This window comes from Erinaceus europaeus, chromosome 11 (genome assembly GCF_950295315.1).
Source record: "Erinaceus europaeus chromosome 11, mEriEur2.1, whole genome shotgun sequence".
In the NCBI taxonomy this organism is placed as follows: Eukaryota; Metazoa; Chordata; class Mammalia; order Eulipotyphla; family Erinaceidae; genus Erinaceus; species Erinaceus europaeus.
Window position 1 is genome coordinate 4,011,025 of NC_080172.1, and position 27,166 is coordinate 4,038,190.

Genomic DNA, 27,166 nt, shown 5'->3' on the forward strand with positions numbered 1-27,166 from the left:
TCAGCGTTAAAATATCGCATCTGTCCTGTCAGTGTCTTTCATTCTAAAGATGGCTCCAGCTTTCTTTTGACCTTCACAGTTCTGACACTTACTACACGATTATTCCATAAACTACTCTTCAATTTCGGTATCGGCACAGAACGTTGGTGGTAGGTGTGGTGTGGTGTGGGACTATACCCTGTAATCTCACAGTCTTGTACACCATTACTAATCAAAACTACAATGCAGTGTCTGAGATATTCTCAGGGTTAAATTCAGGTTCCGTAGAAATCAACTCATTATTCCAATTTCTAGTGTAGCCTTCCCCCATATATTTGCACTGTCTCATATGATGGATAGATTACAGACACATTTTCATTTGCACAAGTGTTTCCAAACTTTCTACACCTCTCCACATATTTTTCTGTCTAAAAATAAGCAAATTATTGAAAATCTTATGTCCCAAACTATTACATATGTTGCAATGTTCCTGAACATGTTGCTTGCTTGTGTTGTCAGAAACGAAGATTTTCTCCTACTCCTAGACCTACCACTTCCCAATCAACAAAAAAAGCAAATTAAAAAAAACATTCAAGAAATGCTATTCTTTTAAGTTCAATACCTTTTAAGTTCAAATATCTTTTTTTTTTTGTATTATATTGCTTTATTGGATAGAGATAGTCAGAAACTGAGAGAGAAGGGGGAGATAGGAAGAGAGACAGAGAAACAGCTGCAGCCCTGCTTCACCACTCGTGAAGTTTTCCCCCTGCAGGTGGGAACCAGGGGCTCAAACCTGGGTCCTTGTGCACTGTAACATGTGCACTCAACCAGGTGCGTCACCAACCAGCCCCTTCAAATATCTTTTCTAGTCTCACATAATAGTACAAGACAGTAAACTCCACTTCTCTGTCTTTCACAGTACCCAATTCAAATCTCTAAATATCACTTACTACACACAGTACTGAAATTATCTACTTACATACCTGTCTCTTTTAGTAAGCTGTGAGTTATTCAAGACACCAGCAGTATGTGCGAACATCTTATTATTAGAACATACTAAAATAACGTGCATATTCTACAACTTAGGAAAGATAAAGAAAATCACTGAATGCACCCATGTCACTTTTAAGCAGAAATATATTTTGCAGATGCTAGAAATATGCATATTTTGTTTATTTGTTTTTGTTTTTTTACCAGAGCACTGCTCAGCTCTGGCTTATAAAAATGTGGGGGACTGAACCTGGGACCATGGTGCCTCAGGCATTAGAGTCTGTTTGCATAACCATTATGCTATCTTCCCCACCGGATGCTAAGATCTGCAGCATTATCTTTAAAGTAACCACTCATTAGAGTGTCTCTAAAATCAAAACAAGCATACCTTCAGTGTCTTGATCATAGTTGGATCAGTTGACCTAACATAGAAACTCTTCAGGTAAGGTTCAAACATTCCCTAGGTTACGGAAATAAAGACGTTAATACATTTATATGCTACGGCACTGGTTTCTTTTTTGAATTTCTCTTCACAGGGTACATACCTTTCTTTGGATGGACATAGTTGCTATATTCTGAAGGACAACGTACTGTACTTCCCTAGAAATCAAAGAAGAATTTTAACTGGATACATTTTCTTTTTTTTAAGTAAATATTACATAAAAGAGAACAATCATCAGGGCGGGGCAGTAGCATACCCAGTAGAGTGCACACGCTATCGGCACAAGGACCTGAGTTCAAGTCCCTTGTCCCCTGCTTCGGGGAGGAAGTTTCACCAGTAGTGAAGCAGTGCTGCAGGTGTCCTTCTTTCTCTCTCCCTCTCTCTACCTTGCCCTCCCTCCCAACTTCTCTCTGTCACTATAAAAAAAAAGCAGAAAGTGAAAGAAGGAGAGCAATCATCAATATCATCAATAAACTTCATACTGAATGGCATGCAAATATGGAGATGTTTGTCTTCGCTATAAATGTCTTCTTTGAAAAAACACATTTTTTCTATTAATAAATTAGATGGGATTCATCATTATGAGGAGTCAAATTTACATGAAATAATACTGCATTTCTACGGCATAAAGTCAGTACTGCCACTGACAGAACTGGACTAGTCACAGCAGTGAAAATATTCAACAGACGACACGTGAGTGACTGCATCTAACGGGAGTAGAGAGAAGAGCAGGTGGGAAGTGGGGTATCACTAGAGAATGAAGGGCAGTCTACAGCTCAACACTAGCTGCGACAAACAACCATACGTGTGTGTGTGTGTGTACACATACGTTTACACTGATAAAACTCATATGGGGGTAAAACCCTGATTTTTTTGTTGCTGCTGTTGTTCTCCCTGGGATTTCACTGCTCCTCGTTTAGTTTCTCAGCTGGAAGGCTGCAGGCGGCACGGAAGAGACAGCCCAGCACTGACACTCCACAAAGCAAGCACACCGTCCCGTGGTGACTATGTCTATTCCTAGTCGGTGCAGTAGAATTGGGAGCATAAAGGGAAATATCTCTAGTGACAAACGACTGGAAAATACCTAAGCTGAGCCAAGTAGCTGAAGCAGAAAAGAAATATGGCAAACAGAAGCATTCACGCTAAAGGGAGCGGCAGGCAGAAGGCAGCAGAGCGGTCAAGAAGCACTAGGAGGACTCTGTCAAGGGATACAACGCAGGGGCAGCGGGGGCGGGGTGGCGCATCTGGGAAGGCGCACACACTACAGTGTGCCGGGGCCCGGGTTCAAGGCCCTGGTCTTCCAGGGAGAAAGCTTCATGGGTGATTAAGCAGAGTTGCAGGTGACTCTGTCTCTCTCCCTCTCTATCTCCCCCTCCCGTCTCAATTTCTTTCCGTCTCTATCCAATAATACACAACGTCAAAAAAAAAAAAGGGGGGGGGGGAGGATGTCATTTCAGCAGTGAACACAAGAGTAAAGAAAATGAAGGTGTTGTATATGATAAGAAGGACTAGAAAGACACAAGAGAGGGTACGGGAAAGATTTAAGAAGTGCTTCAGAGAAATCATGCTATTATTTTAAAAAAATAGTAAATATGTAAATATGACTCGCTGGCTAACAAAAAAAAGCATGTATATTATTGTAAATCTATTACATAACTTATATGTAAATATGACTTTCATTTGACTAACAAAAAGAGAAGCAGGTATTTGGGCATTGTATTGTTATATGGAAAACTGGGAAATGTTATGTATGTACAAACTATTGTATTTACTGACGAATGTAAAACATCAATTCCCCCCAAAAGAGAGCAGCAGGTATAACATTGTGTCCTACCTATTGCTACGAAGTAAACGCACCAGTGCTTTAGAAACAATGCCAACTTCAGATCTCGGTGATATATGCCAGTACAACTGAGCAACGGCCATAACCACCTGAAACATAAGCGTGAAAGCAGTAAGAACTACGAGCACGGACAGACCTTACAGCCGCCGCCAAGCGCTGTCTTCAATAAGATGCCACGAATCGTCAGCAAGTTCCTGTGAAAGTGAAATAGCGCACTTTTGCAGTTGACTGAAAACTCTCCGACTGGAAGCTCCTGCCTATTTTCAGGATGGACTCTTATCTCTGCAGGTGTCATTAAGGTCTCGATTAAAATTCTACGGCTCTGGACTAGGGCAGGCCTGACATTCAATGACAAGGTCTCCGTGAAAGAAAGGAAACAAACAGGACCTTGAAGAAAGCAGTGTGAAGACGAAGGCAGAGATCTAAGTGATGGTGGTCCGGGAGGCAGTACAGTGGAAAAAGCCCAAGACTCTCAAGCCTGAGGTCCTGAGTTCAATCCCCAGCAGCACATGTACCAGATTCTTTCTCTCTCCTCCAATCCCTCTTATTAGTAAATAAAACTTCTTAAAGAAATTTTAGAACCAGTGCACTAGACATTTTTTTAAATATTTATTTATTTCCTTTTGTTGCCTTATTGTTGTAGTTACTGATGTCGTCGTCGTTGTTGGGTAGGGCAGAGAGAAACAGAAAGAGGAGGGGAAGACAAGAGAAGAGGAGAGAAAGACAGACACCTGCAGACCTGCTTCACCGCCTGTGAAGCGACTCCCCTGCAGGTGGGGAGCTGGGGGCTTGAACCGGGATCCTTATGCGGGTCCTTGCACTGTGCGCGTAAATAAGGTATTTTTAGAGAGAGAGAGATAAGTGATGTGTTTATAACCAAAGGAACTCCAAGGTTGGTCAGCGCCTAGAGAGGCACTTTTTCCCTCAGACACCCAAAGGAAACCAATCCAGCTCTTTAGTAAATGAAGATGTGGCCTCCGGCAACAGGAATGAATATGGCTCTGCTGCTTTGATCTGCCCAGTTTGAGACTTCTTCTGGCTCTACTAGGTAAATATAAGTCAAGTGTAAGTGGCACATCCTCAGCGAGGGAGAGACATATGAATGGCCACCTTAGGACTGCTGAGCAGAAGGTACCAGCTCCTCACGCCGCATTCCAAATCTCATGTTTTTGCTAAGCATATTGTTGCTGGGACGAGAAATTTTCCCCAAATAGCCAGCATGTCCTACAAGCTACAGCCAGATACTTCAGGTTACCTAGCAGGGAAGCAGGTACTTTTAAAACTTAAAATATATATATATATTTTTTAATATATATATACATCTATATATCTATATATCTATATATTCCCTTTCGTTGCCCTTGTTTGTTTTATTGTTGTAGTTATTATTGTTGTTATTGATGTCGTCATTGCTGGCTAGGACAGAGAGAAATGGAGAGAGGAGGGGAAGACAGAGATGGGGAGAAAAAGACAGACACCTGCAGACCTGCTTCACCGCCTGTGAAGGGACTCCCCTGCAGGTGGAGAGCTGGGGGCTCGAACCAGGATCCTTACGCTGCTCCTTGCGCTTTGTGCCACATGTGCTTAACCCGCTGCGCTACCACACGACTCCCAGCAGATACTTTTAAAAAAGCCAGTAGATAAAACTTTGTAAATCAGTATTAAATCACAGAAGAAAAAAATGAAGGACCTACAGGGATGCAGAGGTTACACAGGCTCCTCTGCTGAATACAGGCCCCAAATCACATCAAAAGGGTTTGCAGTCAACAGTCTTCATACACTTTCCCCATATTGGGGAGCTACTCTCGGCCCTGATCCAGCTCTCTAGTCCTTTTTCCAACTGTGACACCATCTCCCTGGACAATCACCTGGGTCCACGTGCTTATTAGCTGTCAGGCTCAGGCAAATACTAGTAAAGTCACGGGCCCTCGGAAATATGCCTAAAATAGACCTACTAGCTGTTTCAAAAATGGAGACCCCCAACCTTCATCTGCAATATTCTTGCCTTTAGGTTCATGATTACAAATCAGAACAATTTATTCTGCTTTATATCTTAACTCTTTTTCAGTCACCAGGTTCCAGATGCTACCATGATGCCAGCCTGACTTCCCTGGACAGATGACCCCACCATGTGTCCTGGAGCTCCACTTCCCCAGAGCCCTGCCCCACTAGGGAAAGAGAGAGACAGGCTGGGATTATGGATCCACCTGCCAACACCCATGTTCAGCGGGGAAGCAATTACAGAAGCCAGACCTTCCACCTTCTGCATCCCACAATGACCTTGGGTCCACGCTCCCAGAGGGATAAAGAATAGGAAAGCTATCAGGGAAGGGGATGGGATATGGAGCTCTGATGTTGGGAACTGTGTGGAAATGTACCCTCTTATCCTATGGTCTTATCAATATTTCCATTTTATAAATAAAAATTAAAAAGGAAACCAAAGGTTATCTCTCTGGAAGGCAGTGAAAAGCTCTGTATTAAAGGTTTTTCCTGACCACCAACCCCCACGGAAGTCAGTAATTTCAGTTACAGTGACAGGGAGTTCCCTATAAGCAACTACTGAGAAACAGCAAGATTTGAAATGACTTTTTTTTTACTTATTTTTTCAAAATGCCGAACCCTAAGAACACTGTTTACTTCCAAGTCACTACTCCCAAGTATTCTGCTTAATGTGACAGCAGTAGGAATGAACTACAGAAGTTACGCCATCTTGAGTTAGGCTCGGAAGATTCCTTGATGCTGCTTTCCTTTTGCCTGGTCAGCAATGTTCTCGCAAACGTGTAAAGGAAGGTTTATAGAAAGCTAAAGGGTATCAGGCACAGGCAACACAGCGCCAGAGCGGCCCCTGGTTCCATGACATTCCCCTGTGGAACCAGAACCTGAACTTGGACCCAGTACATGGTGATATACAGGCCCAGATAGATGTCTTCTGGTTACTGAATTTAAAATATAAAACAAAACCTCAGGAGGCGGGCGGTGGGGCAACAGGTTAAGCGCAGGTGGCGCCAAGTGCAAGGAGACCGGCGTAAGGATCCCGGTTCGAGCCCCCGGCTCCCCACCTGCAGGGGTGAAGCAGGTCTGCAGGTGTCTGTCTTTCTCTCCCCCTCTCTGTCTTCCCCTCCTCTCTCCATTTCTCTCTGTCCTATCCAACAATGATGACGTCAGTAACAACAATAATAACCGCAACAACAAAACAAGGGCAACAAAAGGGAATAAACAAACAAATACATTTTTTTAAAAAAAAGCTCCAGTAATGGTTCAATGAATGTAGGTGTTAATCATTTAACAAAATATTATGACAGAACTGGCTGGTAAACCTCGGTGTTTCTATTTTTGCATGTTCTATTAGGCATGTGTTCTTATAAAATACAAATGGTTACTTATTTCTATATAAATATGACGTAGTTTAAAAAATACATAAAATAAAGCAAAAGCCAAAAATGCAAGGCTCAAGTAAAGAGGCCTGTTACTGTTACTATCACCAACTTACATTCACTATATAGAGCTTTCTGGTATGTGTTTACATGACACAGTCTCTTCTAAATTACTCTCTGTCTCTTACAAATACAGATACTATGAACTGAAACAGATCCTGTAAATTCAGCCATACTCAAATACCGCAAGAACACACACAGTCCTCCAAACACGTGAGAAGCATCCTGAACTCATACGCTATGAAAACGAGGTAAACAAAACCGCAAAGCATGTGAGTGAAATCCGGCAGGCATATAAAACCAAGTAATGTCATCAAGATTTCATCTAAGGAGTTCTAGGGAAGACTGAGTAAACAAATGCTGTTAGTACTTGAAAAATATTTTTCTTTTGCAAAGAACGTGTGCTTTTCTTTGAGAAGCTGTGCACTGTCCCAGGCTTTTAACTTACCGCTGCATTCCTGCTCTGAAGCAATGGTTTTGTATTTCGAATTAAAAGTCTATGGTCTGGATCCATAATATATTGTCTCTTCTTTTGGTCAGCCTTTTCCTTCTCTTCATCATCAGATTCATAGAAATTCTTTCCACTGTCTTCCAGACCATCATCCTACAAGGAGGGAAATCCAATCCAAATGTTACTTCAGGCTATGAACTAGCCAAGTATTTACAATGGAGGCACTTTTTAAAATCAATAGCAATGAGACTATTGTTGGTAGAAAACTACTGCTGAAGCGACTTAAAATTATTACACTACCTCTGCGCAAGAAAGGCCTGGTTTTTTCCTCATCTACAATAGGCAGTGACTTTTAGCACTATAAACAATATTCCCGTTTTTGTAACCTTTAAAAAATGTTATACCCCCACAGAAATCGTCATAGCTGCCCTAAGAAAAAAACTGACCCCTGTATTTTAAAATAGTCTACAATATTAAACTGCCAGAAACCTGAAAAAAAAAAAAAGTTCTATAACTACTACTAGGCACTCTTTGATTGGATCAAGGGTGAAAAGAAATAAAAAATATTTGAACTGCAACATACATAAAAGAAGTCACAACAGAGCCTTCCAGGCTACAGTGAACGATTAAGCAGATAGCAGTATTATAAAGAAAGACTCAGTCTCGGGCTGGGAAGACAGCAGAATGGTTCTGCAAAAGCCTTTCAAGCCTGAGGCTCTGAGATCATACGTTCAATGGCCCAGCACCACCATAAGCCAGAACTGAGCAGTAGTGTTCTGGTCTCTTCCTCTCTCTCTCTCTCTCTCTCTATCTATCTATCTATCTACTCTTCCTAGTTTAAATAAAATATTTAAAAAAATAAGACACAGTCTCAGATTCTCACATATTCTTGCATCTACGCAAACAGGTACATGCACCACAGAAACTGAGTTGAAGTTCCTGTGCTTCCTGTTTTGTTCTTTGTATCTCTAACAATGTAATCCACCTGTAAGCTTTCAGTCCTAAACCAATCAAAAAAGCACAGGAAAACAACAGCATCCGTGTGGACGTAACCCCACCATTATTTGGAAGTGATTTCTGTGACTAAGTTCTCAAAGCGATGTATCTAGGAGGACGGTGTCGGTGTACTTTTGCCCAGTGGTCTCGCTCCATACGCCAGAGACCCTCGATGATGCAAACAGGAGAGACCCGCTGCCTGTGCGGACCAGGGTCGTGGCTGGCAGAGGCTGAAATGGACTGGCACCCGTCACGGAGAAACGTGGGGGTGTGCCCACCCCGTGACAGCAACCCTACACATCAGCATTTCCCGATCAGCGGACGCTGGAGCTGGACAAGCAGGGAAGAGAGGCAGAGAAAGAGAAAGACAGGTTCCCTGCCCACTGACTGATGGAGAGAGGCTTCACATGCGTGTCACTGGAGAAACACAAATCAAAACTTTTCTGTGATTCCATCTCACCGCTGTGAGAAGAGCCGACGTCGGGGATGGGGGAAAACCAAGGTCTCCTCCGCTGCTGTGGCCACAAACGCCGGGAAATGCTACGGAGCCCACAGACAAGCACAGGTGGGCACAGCGCGTTCCCACTCGCAGGTGGGGTCCAGGAAAAAGGGGCTTTCGGCCAGGAGACAGAAAGAAGCAGGACAGGGAGTTGGGCGGTGGCGCAGCGGGTTAAGCGCAGGTGGCGCAAAGCGCAAGGACCAGCTCAAGGATCCCTGTTCGAGCCCCCGGCTCCCCACCTGCAGGGGAGTCGCTTCACAGGTGGTGAAGCAGGTCTGCAGGTGTCTGTCTTTCTCTCCCCCTCTCTGTCTTCCCCTCCTCTCTATTTCGCTCTATCCTATCCAACAACGATGACAATAGTAATAACTACAACAATGAAACAACAAGGGAGTAAATATATATATATATATATATATATATATGAAAGCAGAAGAAGAAGACAACAAAAATATTACAGTATAAATCAAGAACAGGAATGGATACTAGCTGCTTGGACTCAGGCTTCTGAACCTGCCCAGCACAGGAGAGAGAGGGAGAGAGGGAGAGAGGGAGAGAAAGAGAAAAGGTAAGCAGGGAGGGGGGGAGTGGGGCTTAAGAGAAACCAAACCTGCTCACATATAAATCTCGAACGTCCAGCCTCGGCAACAGGGAGAGTGAGTTTCTGTTGCCTACGCCAGCCAACCTGTAATATTACGATCTGGCTGCCCTCACACACGAATATAGGAGTCAACAAACAATGTTCTAAATAATCTATATGGGGGGGAGCACATATGCAACATCAGTCATGACAAAAAAATGCAAGTGAGAACCACAGCAGAACACTGCAGCACACACTCAACTGGTTTCATCTAAAAGGAAGAAATGGTGACAGCACCAAATGAGGGGGAGGAGGACACAGATGAGCTGGACGGCCCATGTGCTATTGGTGGAAATGGAAACACGCGGTCTCTCCACCAGTGCTTCCGCTAAACCTACAATTACCATGCGACTAAACCTACAATTACCATGTGACCTAGTGACTGCACTCTTGCTCATTTACCACTGGGAACAGAAATGCATTCTTAAACAAATACACACAAAGGAATAGGGGGTAGGGTTAAGCAGAGGGAAAGCTACAAACAGGTTTTTTTTTTTTTTTTTTTCATATCGTAGCATCAGTATTTCCGTTGCAATACTCAGTCACTTGAGGATGACTGAGGGATTGTTAGGCCACATCTCTTTGTATTATTCCATATGACCAGAGGTCCGTCTACACTTACCTTAAAATAAGCTTAATTACATAAAATTAAAGAGGAAAAAAAAATCAGTAATTCCTGCTAAGCAGTTTGTATGTATTTAAATACAATTACAACAATAAAATGTAGTCTCAAGGGTTACAAAGCTGGGAACACTTGATGAACACTTGATGATAAACTCCCTATGAGTTTACAGATAATACACAACCTGAGATAAAACAAGTAACAACCAACTCTCTTAGAAACAAATTTTTTTTTTTATTTCATAATGATCAAGACCTTAGGATAAGAGGAGCATAATTCCACACAGTTCCCACCACCAGAGTTCCATATGCCATCCCCTCCATTGAAAGCTTCCCTATTCTGTATCCATCTGGGAGTCTGGACCAGAATTCTTTATGGTGAGCAGAAGGTGAAAGGTCTGGCTTCTGTAACTGCTTCTCCGCTAGACATGGGCGTTGGTAGGTCAATTCATGCTCCCAGCCAGAAAAAGAGTATTTTTAATACCTTACAATTTTAAAATGTTAAATATGAAACAGAAAAACTTGTCCAATTTTATACTGCTTAGAAACAAATAGGAGGTTTTATATGCCCATCTTCAGTGATAGGCTAGAAATATAATATCATCTTCTCTTGAAAACATAATTCACGCCATGTCAATTTTCTCTGCACACTTAAAAGAAGGGCTGGGGAAGACAGCATAATGGTTCTGCAAAAAGCTCTCATGCCTGCAACTCTTAGGTCCCAGGTTCAATCCCCAGCACCATAAGCCAGAGCTGAGCAGTCTCTCTGTCTCTGTCTCTCCCTCATTAAAATAAATCAAGTTTTTTTAAAAGCGTGATGAGCAGGGAGCAGTTGAGTGCGCGCCGGGTTAAGCACACATAGTGCAAAGCACAGGGACCTGCTCAACGATCCCCGTTCAAGCTCCTGGCTCCCCATATGCCATTTATAATCCAAGTAGTAGAAAGAAAAAAGAAAGAAAGAAAGAGGGGGCCAGGTGGTGGCACACTTAAGCACACATGCTATAGTGCGCAAGGTCCCAGGATCAAGCCCCCAGACTCTCCCCCTGCAGGGGGAAGCTTCTCAAGTGGTGAATCAGGGCTGCAGGTATCTCTCTGTCTCTTCCCTAACACCCCCCCCCCCGTCAATTTCTCTCTGTCTCTATCCAAAAATAAATTTAAAAATTTTAAAAAGAAAGAAAAAAAAAGTAAGGAGAGTGAGATGCAGACCACAGTAACCACTACTTTATGGAGCTGCAGGTCAAAGTGGCTTTATTAGTAACTGCATTAGTCAACCTGTCAAGTGATACACAAATGAATTACATTTGCTGACCACAAGCACTCACCTACAATACATAACTTTGATCAAATATTTAAAAATCTATGTCAAACTGCCTATGTTAGCACAGCGCAATAACCAGAAAAAGTAAATCTCCAGATATGCAGAAAATGCTGTTTGTAATCAACATTAAGTCATTTCAGTTCTCCTCTTGTTAATGTTTGCGTGTCATACATAATAGCAGGTTAATTTCAGACAGTGGCGCAACTGGCTAAGTGCACACATTACAGTGCACAAGGACCTGGGTTCAAGCCCCTGGTCCCTTCCCTACCTGCAGGTCCCAAGTGGTGAGGCAGGGCTGCAGGCATCTCTCTGCCTCTCTCCCTCTGTGCCCCTTCCCTCTCAATCTCTCTCTGTCTCCATCCAATAGTAAATAAAAAGATGGGGGGGGAGGTTAGCCTCTTCATCCTGTCTACATTCTCCTGGGTCCAACTTTGGCAGACTGTACATTTCTAAGAATGTATACATTTATCCTGCTTTGCCCAATTTGCTTGCGAAGCAGCAAAGAAAAGCCCCAGTGTTAAGGGCCAAGTGGCGGCACACCTGCGGTTGAGTGCACGTTACAGTGCTCAAGGACCTGGGGTCACGCTACAAAGGGAAGCTGCGCGAGTGGAGAAGCGGAACTGCAGGGGTCTCTCTGTCTCTCTCCCTTCCCATCACCCCCTTTTCCCGCTCAATTTCTGGCCGTCTCTATCCAATAAATAAAGATTTAAAAAAGGCCTACGATCATCATCTACTTTGTATGTCTGCTTCATCAGTTGTGATTTACCCTCTCTCATAGCTGATTCTTTTTATCGTCGCTTCTCTTTTTTTCTTGATTTGTCTGTATAGAAAGTTTTTACAGCTTCTTTTCAGAGTCTCCAACTTGTCTTTGGGAGACAACTCCGCAGCCACGACTGATCGTGCCCTTCTCTCCTTTTTGTCTTACTGTAACTAATAAAGGTCACTGCTACTTAAAAAAAAGAGAGAGAGAGAAAGAAAGTTTTTACAGTAGAATTATGGGATCTCCACATCATTATGACTGAGTGGCATATGCAACTACATTTGGGATTATGAGCTAAAACACATTTTTTTATAAAAGTATCCTATCTTAAACAGTAATGTGTTATTATTTCTTTTGTGGTTTCTAATGAAATATCAATTTGATTCTTTAGCTGCTACAAGGAAAAGCTAACATACCTCTTTATTTTTCGGGTGTAACAACAGTGCTTGATTTTTATTTTATTTGTGATTGATAGTAGTTTATAAGATGGTCTGCTGACAGTGTCTAGCTCCACACCACACCCACCCCCAAAGCTCTGTATCCCTACCCTGCCACCTCCCAAAGATTACCACCAGAGTTCTTACAAGTTTTAAAAATAGTCTGCTAGCTTCTGGTTTGTTTGTTTGTTTGTTTGTTTGTTTCAAGTTCCTGTGTCTCAAATCTCTGGGTTCCATATATGACTGAAGCCATCTGGCCGTTGTTTGATCTCTTTACCTGTTCCACTAAGAATCATCACCTCCAGTTCCATCCATTTTGTCCCAAAGGACACAATATCACCTTTTTTGATCACAGAGTAGTATTCCATGGAATATGTACCCCATACCTTCCTTAGCTAGTCATCTGATGACAGGCGTTTAGGCTGCTTCCAGTCTTTGGCTGTTGTGAATAATGCACCTATGAACATAGGGGTGCATGTGTCCCTTTGAATTAATGCTTCATATGTCCTTCTGAATTGATGTTTCAGTGCCTCAAAGTGATTGTTGCTGGATCATAAAGTAATTCATTTTTATCTGTTTAAGAACTCTCCGCACAGTTTTCCAAAAGGGCTACCCCAGTCTGCATTCTGCCAGCAGCGAAACAGAATTCCCTTTGCTCCACAGCCTCACTAGCACCTGCCATTTCCTGGTCTGCTGATGTAACTAATGAATCTTTCTGATTAACGGCCACGTTAATTATTATACGTACCAACTGTGTGATTTTCTAAGTCTAAAGTAAAATGGGGGGGGGGGGAAGCAGGATAATTTTTTCAGAAAAGAGTTCAACGTTTTTGAGGTTAATGAACAGAATGTAATGTGCTCCCACACAGCATTAGAAGCAACACCCGGGGGAGTCGGGCTGTAGCACAGCGGATTAAGCGCAGATGGCGCAAAGCACAAGGACCGGCATAAGGATCCCGGTTCAAACCCCGGCTCCCCACCTGCAGGGGAGTCGCTTCACAGGCGGTGAAGCAGGTCTGCAGGTGTCTGTCTTTCTCTCCTCCTCTCTGTCTTCCCCTCCTCTCTCCATTTCTCTCTGTCCTATCCAACAACAATAACAACAATAACTACAACAATAAAACAACATGGGCAACAAAAGGGAATAAATAAATAAAATATTTAAAAAAAAAAAAAAAAGCAACACCCGGTCAGAACAGAACCCGGTCAGGGCTGCTGCTGCTGGTTATCAACTCCAGTCTGCACCAACCAGAACGCACAGTAGCTCCAAAGAAGATGCAAGTCAGATATGTGAGATCAGTGCAGGGTGTCGTGCCAGTTTGACAGCTTAACTACAGCCAATTACTTTTCCTCTTGTTGTCTTTATTTACTCATTTCTAAATAGGTAAAAAAAAAAAAAAAAGTCTCTGTATCATAAAAAGTATGTGTACAGACTGATTAGTCTAGTGAATATTACACATGCACCGAAGCATACTGAGTACACAAATAGCAGCTATTACCACTGTTCTTCTTGGATGACTTTTTTTTCTAAAAAACATGCCCCCCAAAAAAACTAATATTACAGTACACGAAATCGAATTTCCCTAGATGCCAAATATAAAGATATTTGCCGGGGGTGGGGGGGTGGAATCATGTATGTAGGAATAAATTTAACAAAGGAAACAAAGACTTTTACATTAAAAACAGAGAAAGAGGAGAAGGAGGTGGAAGGGAGGAGAAAGGAGGAGGAGGAGGAGGAGAAAGAGGACGAGAAGTGGAGTGTTTTTTTTCTGGCTCATCTTCCTCCTCCTCTTCCTCCTCCTCTTCCTCTTTTTTCTCTTCCTCCTTTTCCTCTTCCCCATAAAGAAGTTTCCAGCCTCAAGCCAGGTATACTTGTATAAAGTTTGATCAATGAAGTACAGATATATTGAAAGAAAAAAGTAAACTAATACTCCAAATTTAAATCCTATTATATATTGCCACCAGCCTTATATTACTCAGATTCGTATTTTTTAAAAAGAATAATTGTGAATACATTGTTTTAAATTCCAAATTACTAAAGTTACATATTTTGACAATTCCTGCAACAAGACTGTCACCGAGAGAAAGTCCAACTTTAAGGAGCTATACTGACAAAATTTAAAACATTCCTGTCAAACTCCAGTGACACGGTTGTATTTTCAGCTTGTAATTACTATCGCTAAAGAGTTTTTAATCATTCTTAGTATTCACTTAAGTGTTTGAAATATTTTCTAAATATTTATTTTTATTTATTTATTCCCTTTTGTTGCCCTTGTTGTTTTATTGTTGTAGTTATTATTGTTGTCATTGTTGTTGGATAGGACAGAGAGAAATGGAGAGGGGAGGGGGAAGGCAGAGAGGGGGAGAGAAAGACAGACACCTGCAGACCTGTTTCACCGCTTGTGAAGCGACTCCCCTGCAGGTGGGGAGCCAGGGCTTGAACCAGGATCCTTACGCCGGTCCTTGTGCTTAGCGCCACCTGCGCTTAACCCGCTGCGCTACAGCCTGACTCCCTGAAATATTTTTAAATCCTTTACTTCCACAAAAGCAGCTTTCAACTTAGAGAGCTACATTTATATTTCAAGTGCAATTCCATAATAGGATGGAAAAAAACACAAAGAAAATATTTAGGTGATCCTTTGTCCTTGAAAATTATACAAACTTGACCTAGAATTAAAAAGAAGAAAAAGAGAGGAGGCAAGCCACATGGGTTGCAAAGAGTGAGGTACATTTAAGAAAATAAAAATGCAAATATGCATTTTAGCCATCTCCTGAATTTATTAACCTAAAAGGTTTAATTTCCATTTCCCTGCATCAGCTTTATTTATAAAATGTCGTGCCCTATAAATACACTGTTGTTTTCTATAGTCAAGCACCCTCTTAACAAATCTTCTCATTAATATGGAAATTCAAAGTCAATCGGTCTTCTCTCCCTGACAGCCCCATGAATTCCTAGTGCACTGGATAATCGGCTCTGACTTGGCATCCACTATCCATCATCAAAGATGTCAGCTAGAAAAATTATGGAAACTGTGCTGCAACTGATAGGACCGCATTCTACTTTGTCAACATTTAATTGTTCCTCAAATCATACATTTACATATAAACAGCCTAAATACTGATCTATAATCATGTAAGTAAAACAAATTAAAAATATCTTCTGCCGCTCGAGAAGCCTGTTTGTCTGTGATATGTTCATTTACGAGCTTATTGACAATAGCATGTACATGAGTTCATCTCAGGAAGTATTTCTACGATTTTCATCTCCTCCAAAAAAAAAAAAAAAAAAGAATAAACAAAACACAATTTTGCTATCTTTCAAGCATTGAAACACAGAGGCTCGATGAGAAACAATTTTTTCTCTTTGGAAAGCAAATTTAATTATGGTTGTTAGCTCATTGCCAGTGTCTAAACTCTAAAGATGGGGAGACTTCAAAGCCAGCCCTGACTGAAACACAATAAGCAAACACACAAAAACTTAGTAAGACAAATAAGCAAAACACTGTCTCATTTACAAGGCATGAGGTAGGAGAACATAATGTTGGTAAAACTAAGGGGCTCCAGCTGGCCGGGCTAGCTTCACGGGCGGGTAACAGAGACGACCAGAGACATACGGCTGGGCCGGGAAGCTGTATTTCTTTATTCAGGAACAACAATTTATAAACTAAGACAAACTAATCACCAAACAAAACTCTCCTGCCTCTTTCTCACATGGCGGCGCCAAGAACTCTGTTGCCTCTTTCCCCCGTGGTGGCGCCCAGCACTCTCGAACTCTGAAACTCTGGAACTCTCTCGGGGTTCCTTGGGGCGGGGACAAGCGAGCCCGCGAAACTAGCAGGACTGAACCAATTTTCTTGGCAGGGGGAGAGCTAGAACAAACCAATGTAAAGCATACAACACATAAGATTGTAAGTGTTCACCAGATAACAAATTACTGTTTATACTTCTGAGCTCACTTTTCAGAAGCATATTATCTAGGCTAATCCCTTTCTCTCTCTCTCTCTCTCTCTCTCTCTCTCTCTCTCTATATATATATATATATATATATATACATATATATATGTATATATATAGTGTATTTATAGGCATATATACCTCAGTTTCTCCACCTATAAAATGGGTATAATAATTCCAACCTTTTTCTTCTCTTTTTAACCAGTTCACTGCTTAGCTCTAGCTTATGCTGGTGGTACAGGGGATTGAACCTTGGACCTGGGAACCTCAGGCATGAAAGTCTGTTTGAAATAACCATGATGCTCTCCCTCCTGCCCATAATTCCAACTTCTCTATCTTAAACTACATACAAGCGTACAAAATATAATAAATCACCTAAGTGAAAATATCTCAATATCTAAGGTGAGGCTTGGGAGACAGTCTAACAGGCAGAAAGACGCCCATGTCTCAAGTCCCAGGTTCACTCCCCAGCACTGCCATAGCCAGAGCTGAGCAGGGCTCTGTTCCCTCTCTCTCTCTCCTTCTTCTTATTAAAATAAACCGTTAAGGGAACAGGTATGGAGACAGATGGTGCCCATATATATTTTTTTAAGTTGCAATATATATTTTTCATATTTTCTCTTAGTATTAGCAGAAGAAACCTCTTGATTTTTAATGAATTTGGTATTTATAAGGTTTTTTAATTTTTCTATACCTTTTAAATTATTTTAAATACTTTTTCTACAAGTTCTTCCACTTAAACTGTCCCTTTTATAACATGAACTAGTGTTTATCTTTGCAAGTGACCTTTGCCTGCAGTAAAAGCATCTGAAGCATCAGCAAAGACCTTTTTTATTCCCCTGACTCCATGAAAAAACACAAATTATGGGGAGTCGGGCTGTAGTGCAGCGGGCTAAGCGCAGGTGGCGCAAAGCACAAGGACCGGCATAAGGATCCCGGTTCGAGCCCCGGCTCCCCACCTGCAGGGGAGTCGCTTCACAGGCGGTGAAGCAGGTCTGCAGGTGTCTATCTTTCTCTCCTCCTCTCTGTCTTCCCCTCCTCTCTCCATTTCTCTCTGTCCTATCCAACAACGACAACAACAATAATAACTACAACAATAAAACAACAAGGGCAACAAAAGGGAATAAATAAATAAAATAAATATTAAAAAAAAAAAATTTAAAAAAAAAAAAAAGAAAAAACACAAATTATAACAGTAAAAAAAAAAAGATAAAGAAATCATGAAAACAACTCAATACTAATAGTTTCACTTTGCCTTCCTTTCTAAAACAAATCATGTGTTTATTTCCTTTATCTGATAGAGACAGAGAGAAGCTGAGATGGAAAGGGAGACAGAGAAGGAGTGAGAAAGAGAGACACGGGGGCCAGGCAGTAGCTCAGCGAGTTAAGCGCACATGACGCGAAGCACTGGCATAAGGATCCCGGTTCGAGCCCCCGGCTCCCCACCTGCAGGGGAGTCGCCTCACAGGCGGTGAAGCAGATCTGCAGGTGTCTGTCTTTCTCTCCCCCTCTCTGTCTTCCCCATCTCTTTCCATTTCTCTCTGGCATAAAGAAAAGAAAAGGGAAGGAAGGAAGGAAGGAAGGGAGGGAGGGAGGAAGGAAGGGAGGGAGGGAGGGAGGGAGGGAGACACGTGTAGCCCTGCTTCACTGTGGGTGGGGACTGGGACTTGAAACTTTGTCCTAGAGCTCACAATAATGTGTGAGCTGAACAGGTGAGTCACCAGCTGGTCTTTGCGTTCCACAGTAATGCCCACAGTTCTTTACTACCTGAGACGCTTCCTACAACATCAGAAGTGAAACCGATTGAAGCAGATCTAAGTACCAAGCAGGCCTGCTTCTTCCAGGTATAGTGAAATGTAGCTTAATCATTTGGACTATTGAATTCTCAAATTGAAAATTACAATATGCAGTCTTGAAAAGTTGGATTCAGCTTAACGATGAGACGGAGAAGTCTCTACAACTAAAAAAAAAAAAAAGTTTCTCAGAAAATCAAATTACTAACTAGTCACAAAGAAACACTGAGTTGGTTTACTTACTTAGGCAAGGTTTAAATAATGGCAACCCAAGTAAGCCTTATTTATTAAATTTTTGAATGTTTCTTTTTTTAGTTTTTAAAAATCTTTTTGTTTACTTATTATTATTAGCTAGAGAGAGAGAAAATGAGAGGGGAGAGAAAGACAGAGAGGGAGACAGACAGACACCTGCAGCCCTGCTTCACCACGTGTGAAGCTTTCCCCTGCAGGTGGGTACCAGGGTCTTGAACCTGGGTCCTTGCACACTATAGCGTGTGCACTCAACCAGGTGCACCACCACTAGGAACCTAAATCTTAATTTTATAAAATGTATTTGTACCACAAATCTAACATCTATGACAATCGCTTACTTCTAACATTGCAATACAGAAATCACCCTTACTTATAGGAAAGTGTGTTCTTCGAGTAAAAGTGTAAGAACACGAGAGCAACTAAATTAAAATGGTTGTCGTACTTATTTTTCATACTACTATAAACTTTAATTACTTCTATAATTAAAAAAAAACAAAAAACATGGGGACACAGCTAAACCCTTACAAATACTGCAGTGGTTTTTCTTTCTTTTAACCAAAGAATCTCAAAGGAAATCTTATTCACAGGTACAGATAAAAGGCAGAGGAAGGTGAAGAACGTCCTGCTAGAAACAGGAAGTAGCAAGAGTCAAGAGTAAAACAGTAAGGGGCCCGGCGGTGGCGCACCTGATTGAGCACACGTTACAGCGCACAAGGGCCTGGGTTCAAGCCCCCGGCCCCCACCCGCATGGGGAAAGCTTCACAAGTGATGAAGCAGGGCTGCAGGTGTCTGCCTGTCTCTCTCCCTTCCCCCCTCAATTTCTCTCTGTCTCTATCCAATAATAAATAAATGAATAATTTTTACAAAGAATGAAATAGTACAGAACACTACTGCCTTAGCTGGAACTGGTGTGGCAGGGCTACAGTATTGTGGGGGTTTAGGTCGCCTACTAACTCTATGACTTCGAATAATATCAGATTGCGGGACTCGGACTCGGGTGGTAGCACAGAGTGTTAAACGCAGGTGGCGCAAAGCGCGAGAACCGGCGTAAAGATCCCGGTTCGAGCCCCTGGCTCCCCACCTGCAGGGGAGTCGCTTCACAAGCAGTGAAGTAGGTCTGCAGGTGTCTCTCTTTCTCTCCCCCTCTGTCTTCCCCTCCTCTCTCCATTTCTCTTGTCCTATCCAACAACAACATCAGTAACAACACCAATAATAACTACAACAGTAAAAGAAAAAAAATAATAATATCAGATTGCAAAGAAGTGGCAATGGTAGGAGTTATTTAGTTCAGTGCCGGTGCACCCACGGCCGTGATCACACTCCACCTTCTATTTGTGCTAACCAGCACTCTCACACCTAAACACGGGGAAATGTATGCAGCCCTTCCAACTTTAAAAATTACCGTTCAGAACAGTAACTGCACGTTGTAGTAAGGGACTTTGACTTCCTTGCTTTACAAATTGTTTTTAAAACAGATTTTACCTAGACTAGCAGAAACACAAATATACACACAACAGAAAACAAAGCCTACAGACTGTTGTGTGGTTTCAGGAGATGGGAGTGAGAAAAGCATGCTGGCCATCTCCACTTAATGCCAAGACTAAGGGGAAGCCTTGGGGACAGCTTTCAAAAATGCTCTGAAGATGACAGGAAACAAGACACTGTGAATGATAACAGTAGTTAGATGGGCAAAATTACATATAACCTTACACAACAGGGAAGAAGTATCTGACTGATATTCAGAAAGGGAATTGGATGAGATAAGACAAATAGCTGTTACCCATAAAAATGTCTTGTTAACGTTACCATTTACATAAAAGGACCAGACCATCTGTACGGCAGGTTGCTTATCCCAACAAAAATGTCACTGAAAGTTGACTTTGCTCAGTGATAAATAATAATATCTTTGAAAAATAAAAGTACTTTGTCATGCACACAAGCCACACTCAAGTCCAGCGCCCATCTGACTGTAAAAAGTTTAAGTGTTGTGGTATCTACTTCCCTCTCCTCTCTGGCTCCGGATCCACCTGCCAGTGTCCATGTCCAGCAGAGAAGCCATGACAGAAGCCAGACCTCCCACCTTCTGCTCCCCATAAAGAATTTTGGTCCAGACTCCCAGAGGGATAAAGACTAAGGAAGCTTCCAATAGAGGGGATGGGACAGAGATCTCTGGTGGTGGGAACTGTGTGGAATTGTACCCCTGTTATCTTACAATCTTGTTAATCATTATCAAATCACTAATAAATTTTTTTTAAAAAGTCAGCTTGGAGCAGTAAACCCCAGTAGCCACAACCTACTTATAGTAATAATAATAATACAGGCAGACAGTAGAATTTCTTCAGTTAAGAGCATTAAGGGGCATGAGACTATGTAACAGTAATTCCAAACACACTTGATTTTCATCTATTGATAGAATAGCCTAAACAAAATCTAATAATAAAATTAAGGAGTCAACATTACATATAGCCTACAGATTTAAAAAAAAATACATTTAATTTTGGGCAGGGGTAGATAGCATAATGGTTATGCAAAGAGACTCTCTTGCCTGAGGCTCCATAGTCCCAGGTTCAACCCCCCGTACCACCATAAACCAGAGCTGAGCAGTGCTCTGCTAAAACATGGAAATTTTTTTTTTAAGTACTTAATTTTAATATTTTTCTTCCCTATTTCTGTAGAGAGGAAGACTGAGACCACAGCACCTGGGCTTCCTTCAGTGCAGTGGAGGTGAGGCTCGAGTCTGAGTCTATGTGGATGGCAGAACAGAAAAACACACACTGATAATCATTTAAATCACTTAAACATCTCTAAATAACATCTCAAGTACTGTGAGTAATTTTCCATTTGGTATACCTATGTCTTTCAAGTTTATTTCCGATTAATAAAAGCACTGTGTACTTACTTACTGAGGATTATAAATTTATACGCAAACTACCATGAAATAACTTGGGAATTTTTGTCCTCTAAAATTTTACAAAGATCATTTTTAAAATATGCCATACTGATCTATGAAAGGACAAAAAGAAGCAAAAGATTAGAGTGAAGGCTACTTTTATATTTGTTTAATGACTGTTCATTTGATGGTTTCTTTAAACAAGTTAAATATCACACTTAAATCCAAATACACACACTGAGAGATCTCTACTGCAAACCACGTAACAGAATCTTCTAAGTCGTCTATGTAGTGAAAAGAATAAAGCATGCTTCTGGTGTTGATCTGCACATAGCAAACAAGTAGTAGCTGACTGTAAGGTGCATTTAATTATTAAGCTTACCAAGATTCTACCAGCTCTAACAAAAGGAATACGAACTTTTTTTTAGAAATATAACACTGGGCAAAAGTAGTTTAAAAGTTCCGTTGCATTTATGTATAAAAGATGAGAAATTACCCCCAGTTCCTATTCACATGTGTCAAAATTACACTATCTCCATTTACAAATGGGTCTCTGGAACAGGGACCTGAGAGTCAAAGGTATGAAAGTAACAGATAACAGAATAATTCCATGATCTGGCTACAATGCTTGCAGATACCATCTCCAATGGCCGCTCCTAACAAGGGTTTCTGGCTAGGTAGTAAGCTAAATGTGTATGCATCTGCACATTAAACACATATAAAATTATGAACACTCATCCTTGCATTTATATTTGGGGTTCCTGCTTTCAAAAGGGAGCAAAGTGAGTATGCCTTAAGTACACAGAACTCTACACTGTATTGCTCATTTGCTACTCAAGCCTGTTAAGCTCACCTATCTTCTCAGCACTCTGTCTAAGTAGAAGACCTGTCCGGCACTCACCTCCCTCCAAGGACTGACAAACTGGGTCCGAGCGTAACGAGTCAGCATGTGGATTATGACAACCTGGCCCCACTCCTCCACATCGACCAGCAGATTGCAAAGCTTGCGGTAATTCCTGTGTATCAGGTCAGTTCTCTCCGGGCACACTTCTTCAAAAGCCATCACGACACTGCCAGCAACCAACTTTAGAAAAGAAGAAAATAGTGACTCATTAAAAAGTGTTTTTCTCCACATCACAGAACTCAGGTGTTAAAGAGAGGTGATCATTGCTGTGGATGTTGGATGTTGACTCCGTCATCTAATATAATACAATGACTGTTCCTATTTTAACAACCAATTTTAAAATGTCATTCTGTCAAGGAATAATATTAATAGCCATAATATAGCTGGAAAAGTAATACCTTTTGATTGAAATTTTGACCATTTTAAATACTGTCAGATTATATTTTTAAGCTTGTACATGAATTAAGCATATTAGTAATGCACATTTTTCAAAAGCTAACCTCAATTCCAAACATTTACTATTTACTGTATCACAGTATTTAAAAAAAAAAAAAAAAGACTTAAGACAGTAACAAAAGCCACATCTTGTCAAATGAGAACGACACTAATGCCATCATGAACTTATCTTTAAAGATATGTGTGAGGAACACGATTTAATTGAAAAAGAAATGCTTTCAAGATTTGCAGATTTTAATCCACCTCTTAATTTGCTTAAAGAAAACACCACGGTTACTTACAAAATAATCTGTACAAGTGAAATTCTATCATTACCAACAAATCATAGTGTTCTCCAAGACCAACTTAATGGGCTATAAATGCTGTTTTTGGAATTGTGCTTTTGCAAAGTGGTAAATTAAGATGTTTTTTGGTATAAAGCTACAAACTAAACACAGTATGTGATATACAGATACTTCTATACATGCTACTAATGTGCACAGAGTTAGCCAACAATATAATAACACTTTTGAAGAAATAAATTATTATCATATTCTTCTGAGCACTTGGGATCTTCATAGTGTTACCTAAAATTTCCCCAGTGACACAAAATAAACAATTAAATAGAAATATAACTCACTGAGATGGTATTTTTTTTTCAAAAGTATTAGATACAAAGGTATTCATATTTTTAGTGTTATGTCCTTCTACTTGGCTGACATTTAGTTTATTAATATGCAACCAACAATACAATTGAAAGAAAACAGCTCAGAATATAGACTTGCTATTATGCTAAACAAGTTTGCAGCCCTGTGGGGATTTTATGAATTACCAATCAGTATAAACGTGAAGCTGCATTTATTGACTCCAGCCCATGTACTGGGGCCTGCTGGTCCCAGCATGCAGCACCTCAAGCAAAAAAAGCAAAGAATTGATTATTTGTGTGAACTAAATAAAAATGCATTATACTTATAATTTTCTATTTGCCGTTGATACAGAAAGCAGGTTAAGGTTGTGTGTTCAACTCTCAATTTCGATGTCTTCTGCATGAATTACTCTATAGAAATTATATTCTATCATTGTGTTTCTTAAAGGTTGAATGAGTCGCACTTAAAATCAAGTAGAAGGCATAGTCTATGACATCGAGTTGTACCTAGTGTTATAGCCTTCCTGGTGTGTTCACATATGTCAACCCAGCCCTAAGACATACGTGCCAATTGCTAAAGAATAGAATTCAGTCTCACTTGGAATAAAAGAATCTGGGAAATTAAAATAGTAATTCAACACAGGTTCAATTTAGTAAATACTAAGTAAAAGCAAGCTATCTTTGCCGAAGCCCAGATTCTCCTCCAAGTATATTTTGACTCTGGGTCAGTTCAATGGGAACCAACAGGAGATTCATTAAAGTGAGAGCTAGCAGCACAGAATAACCCTAACGTGCCCGCAAGGACTATGAAAATGGAAAGAAAATAGTCAAACACTTCAGTACAAATAATGTTAAGAAAATGTAAAAATAATTAGGAAGAATTAAAGTGCCATCCTAAATAAAACTAGCCATTTTGAGCATTTCATTGTCTAGTTTTGTTTTGTTTTTTTAAATCTTGACCATAAGCTAAACAATGTCAGAAGAATTAATAATTCTGCTCTACTAAATGTTCAATATTCTATAAAACTTCCAGAATTGTAATAAAATGATCTACTCAGATTTTTAAAGCCAAAAATATTGGTTTCCCCAAAACAGACAGTTAATTTCCATCTCACTGTGTCAATAGTAGCTTTTTATATAAGGGAAAAAATAAATCATAACAACAAAACTAGCAATGAGCTCATCAGATTCAAATGCAGTTTTCCATTTATGTATTTTTTATATTAAAGCAATCAACACGGTTCATTTATCTTCCCTTGGTTGCCATGTTTTTCTGTGCTGTTGCTATGAACTTCAGCCATTAGTTGTGTAAACTACATGAACCATCAACAAAAGCGACACCCCATCTATGGAGTTCATATTTTCTCCAGATTATCTATGCTAGTTGACAAGATGGTAATGAAAAAAATCACACTAAGCAAATGGTTCCTCTAATAACAATAAATTTTCTATAAAATTATGAAGGGTATGAAACGTTTCCTTGCATCTATTTTGTCATGAATTCTAATTAACACGGCAAAAACCTGAGAGTGCTGGGTCATCACAAGAAGAGCATCAAGGTTTGATTGATAATAGAGTCCAAGATGGCCAATTCTGCCAGGATTCTCTTCTCTTAAATTGATGGCAAACCCAACCTGCCCTAATCATACAGCCCAAATGATATTCCCCTTCTTATTTCAATTTTCTTGAGGCATGGAAAATGGGAAAGATCCGTCATTTATCTTCTAATAGCTGGATAATAGATCGATCACAATAAAAACTGCAGAAATTCAGAGGTATGTTTTTTGCCCACAACGAAGATGCTTATACCAACATTACATCAATAACTTAGAAGATGTCTTACGCCTAGAGTTTAGCTCTGAACTAAAATGTTTTCATTAAACATCTTTTTGTAGGCAAATAAAGTGGAAACAATGTCATTTTTTTTTAAAAAAAAAATTACAAACTCGGTTTTTCAAGAGACATTGTCCTATTTTGTTTTCCAACAAAATTGTTTTCCATTACAAAGCTAAACTCTCTAAAAAGATTTCTTCAAATGTAACCTGAAATGAAAGGGAAATAAGTACACTCTGCTTTGGAGGTGTTCTAAAGAAAAAAAAAATTGTCCGCTGCACTTCATAAATTACTCGACCAATTAAGATTTCTACATTTTAAGGAAAAACGAGAGAAAAAGTCCTGTGAATTTCCTAAAATCATTTTTATAACCTGATATTCAGAAAGGTATTATAGTTTTTAAAAAAAAAAAAAAAAAGAGCTCAGTAATTGTTAAATAGAGAAAACAAGAGGAAATGGTAAATCTAAAAATACATAATAAAGCCAACTTGTAACAGCTGACTGGGGATGAAACAGAGATCATGTGTTTCATTACTACAACTATACTTCTAAATCCAGTTTGTCTTATTTTTAGAAAAGATCTATTCAAATAAAAAAAAATTAGGATCTTTCTCTAGTAAAAGAAAAGACATTTCCTAGTGTATCTCTAAAATACAAATTATAGGAATAATCTTTTTAGATCTCAACAGTAGGAGGAGACAGAAATGTATCTCAAGCTCCAGGAGGCTAAATGGAGGAAAGTCTGAATGCAGATTAACCATGTTCGCATTCCGACTTAGCAGCAGCAAACAGCAAAGGCATCACGGTAGTGCTGGCCCTAAGGAGGCCCTGACAATACACATTAATTCCTTTGCAAACTACAAAGAGAAAAACAGACCTGGCTCATTTAATTTAGAGATTTTTAAACACAATAATTCTTATTGGTTTTCACTGTCAGTGCTGACAATATTAATTTGGAAGGGGGAAGAAATAAAGCTGTCTTTCTTTAGTGAAAGAATCATGTAACTAAATAGCACAAAGAAAGGGTAGGGAATTGCATCACGGTTATACAAGAAGATGCTCATGCCTGAGGCGCCAAAGTCCCAAATTCAGTCCCCTGCACCACCATAAACCAGAACTCTGGCAAAAAGAATAATAGCAATAATAATAAGATCTACATATATCTGCAGAAGTGTCATATTGATTTTAATCTTTGTCTACCCCAAATCCCCCAAAAACAAGATTACAAAAATGTATACCTTAAAATTACAATTATGTAACATAAAAACAAAAAAACTAAGGAGTCAGCAACTTTCAGGTAAGAGGGAAAATAAATCCTAAATCTCACAACTATCTTTCATATATATAAAATAAAACTTGACAAAGATTTATGACTATGGGGAAAAATGGCCCAAACCAGACACACAGGAATTAGTGGTAGCCCCAGTAAGGAACTGAGATCAACAGCACAGGAGTATCCTAAGTGTGAAAATACCAGAAAAATTCCTGATAGACCACAACAGATTACCAGGAGAAAGAGTAGCATGCCAAGGAGAAGCTTTAACAGTTGTGAAGCTAGGCCCAACCCCTGTGGAGAACAGTCTGGAGAACTCTCAGAAGGCTAGCTAGCAGTGGACCTGCCCTAGGACCCTGCAATTCCTCTCCTGGGGATAGATCCTAAGGAACCCAACACACCCATCCAAAAAGATCTGTGTGCACCTGTGTTCATAGGAACACAATTTATAACAGCCAAAACCTGGAAGCTACCCAGATGTCCAACACCAGATGAGTGGCTGAGCAAGTTATGGTCTCTATACACAATGGAATACTACCCAGCCATTAAAAATGATGAACTAACCTTCTTTACCTCATCTTGGATGGAGCTTGAAGATACCATGTTAAATGAGATAAGTCAGAAGCAGAAGGATGAATATGGGATGATCTCACTCTCAGGCAGAAGTTGAAAAACAAGAACAGAAGGGAAAACACTAAGCAGAACTTGGACTGAAGTTGGTGTCTTGCACCAAAGTCAAAGACTCTGGGGAGGGGGTGGGAGGTGGTTCAGGTCCCAGAACA

The 27,166-nt window shown here is 40.4% G+C and overlaps 1 protein-coding gene across 1 annotated transcript in view; it reads right to left on the minus strand.

Annotated features, from left to right (window-relative positions):
* The window catches only part of AP3B1 (adaptor related protein complex 3 subunit beta 1), a 228,023-nt gene that overhangs the window by 145,122 nt on the left and 55,735 nt on the right, over positions 1–27,166 (minus strand). Inside the window, exons 7-11 of the mRNA XM_060201077.1 lie at positions 22,195–22,377; positions 7,137–7,292; positions 3,246–3,343; positions 1,515–1,569; positions 1,358–1,429 (exon numbers count right to left, since the gene is read on the minus strand). Coding sequence (XP_060057060.1) covers positions 1,358–1,429; positions 1,515–1,569; positions 3,246–3,343; positions 7,137–7,292; positions 22,195–22,377 — 564 coding nt within the window. The remainder of the gene's footprint in view (positions 1–1,357; positions 1,430–1,514; positions 1,570–3,245; positions 3,344–7,136; positions 7,293–22,194; positions 22,378–27,166) is intronic.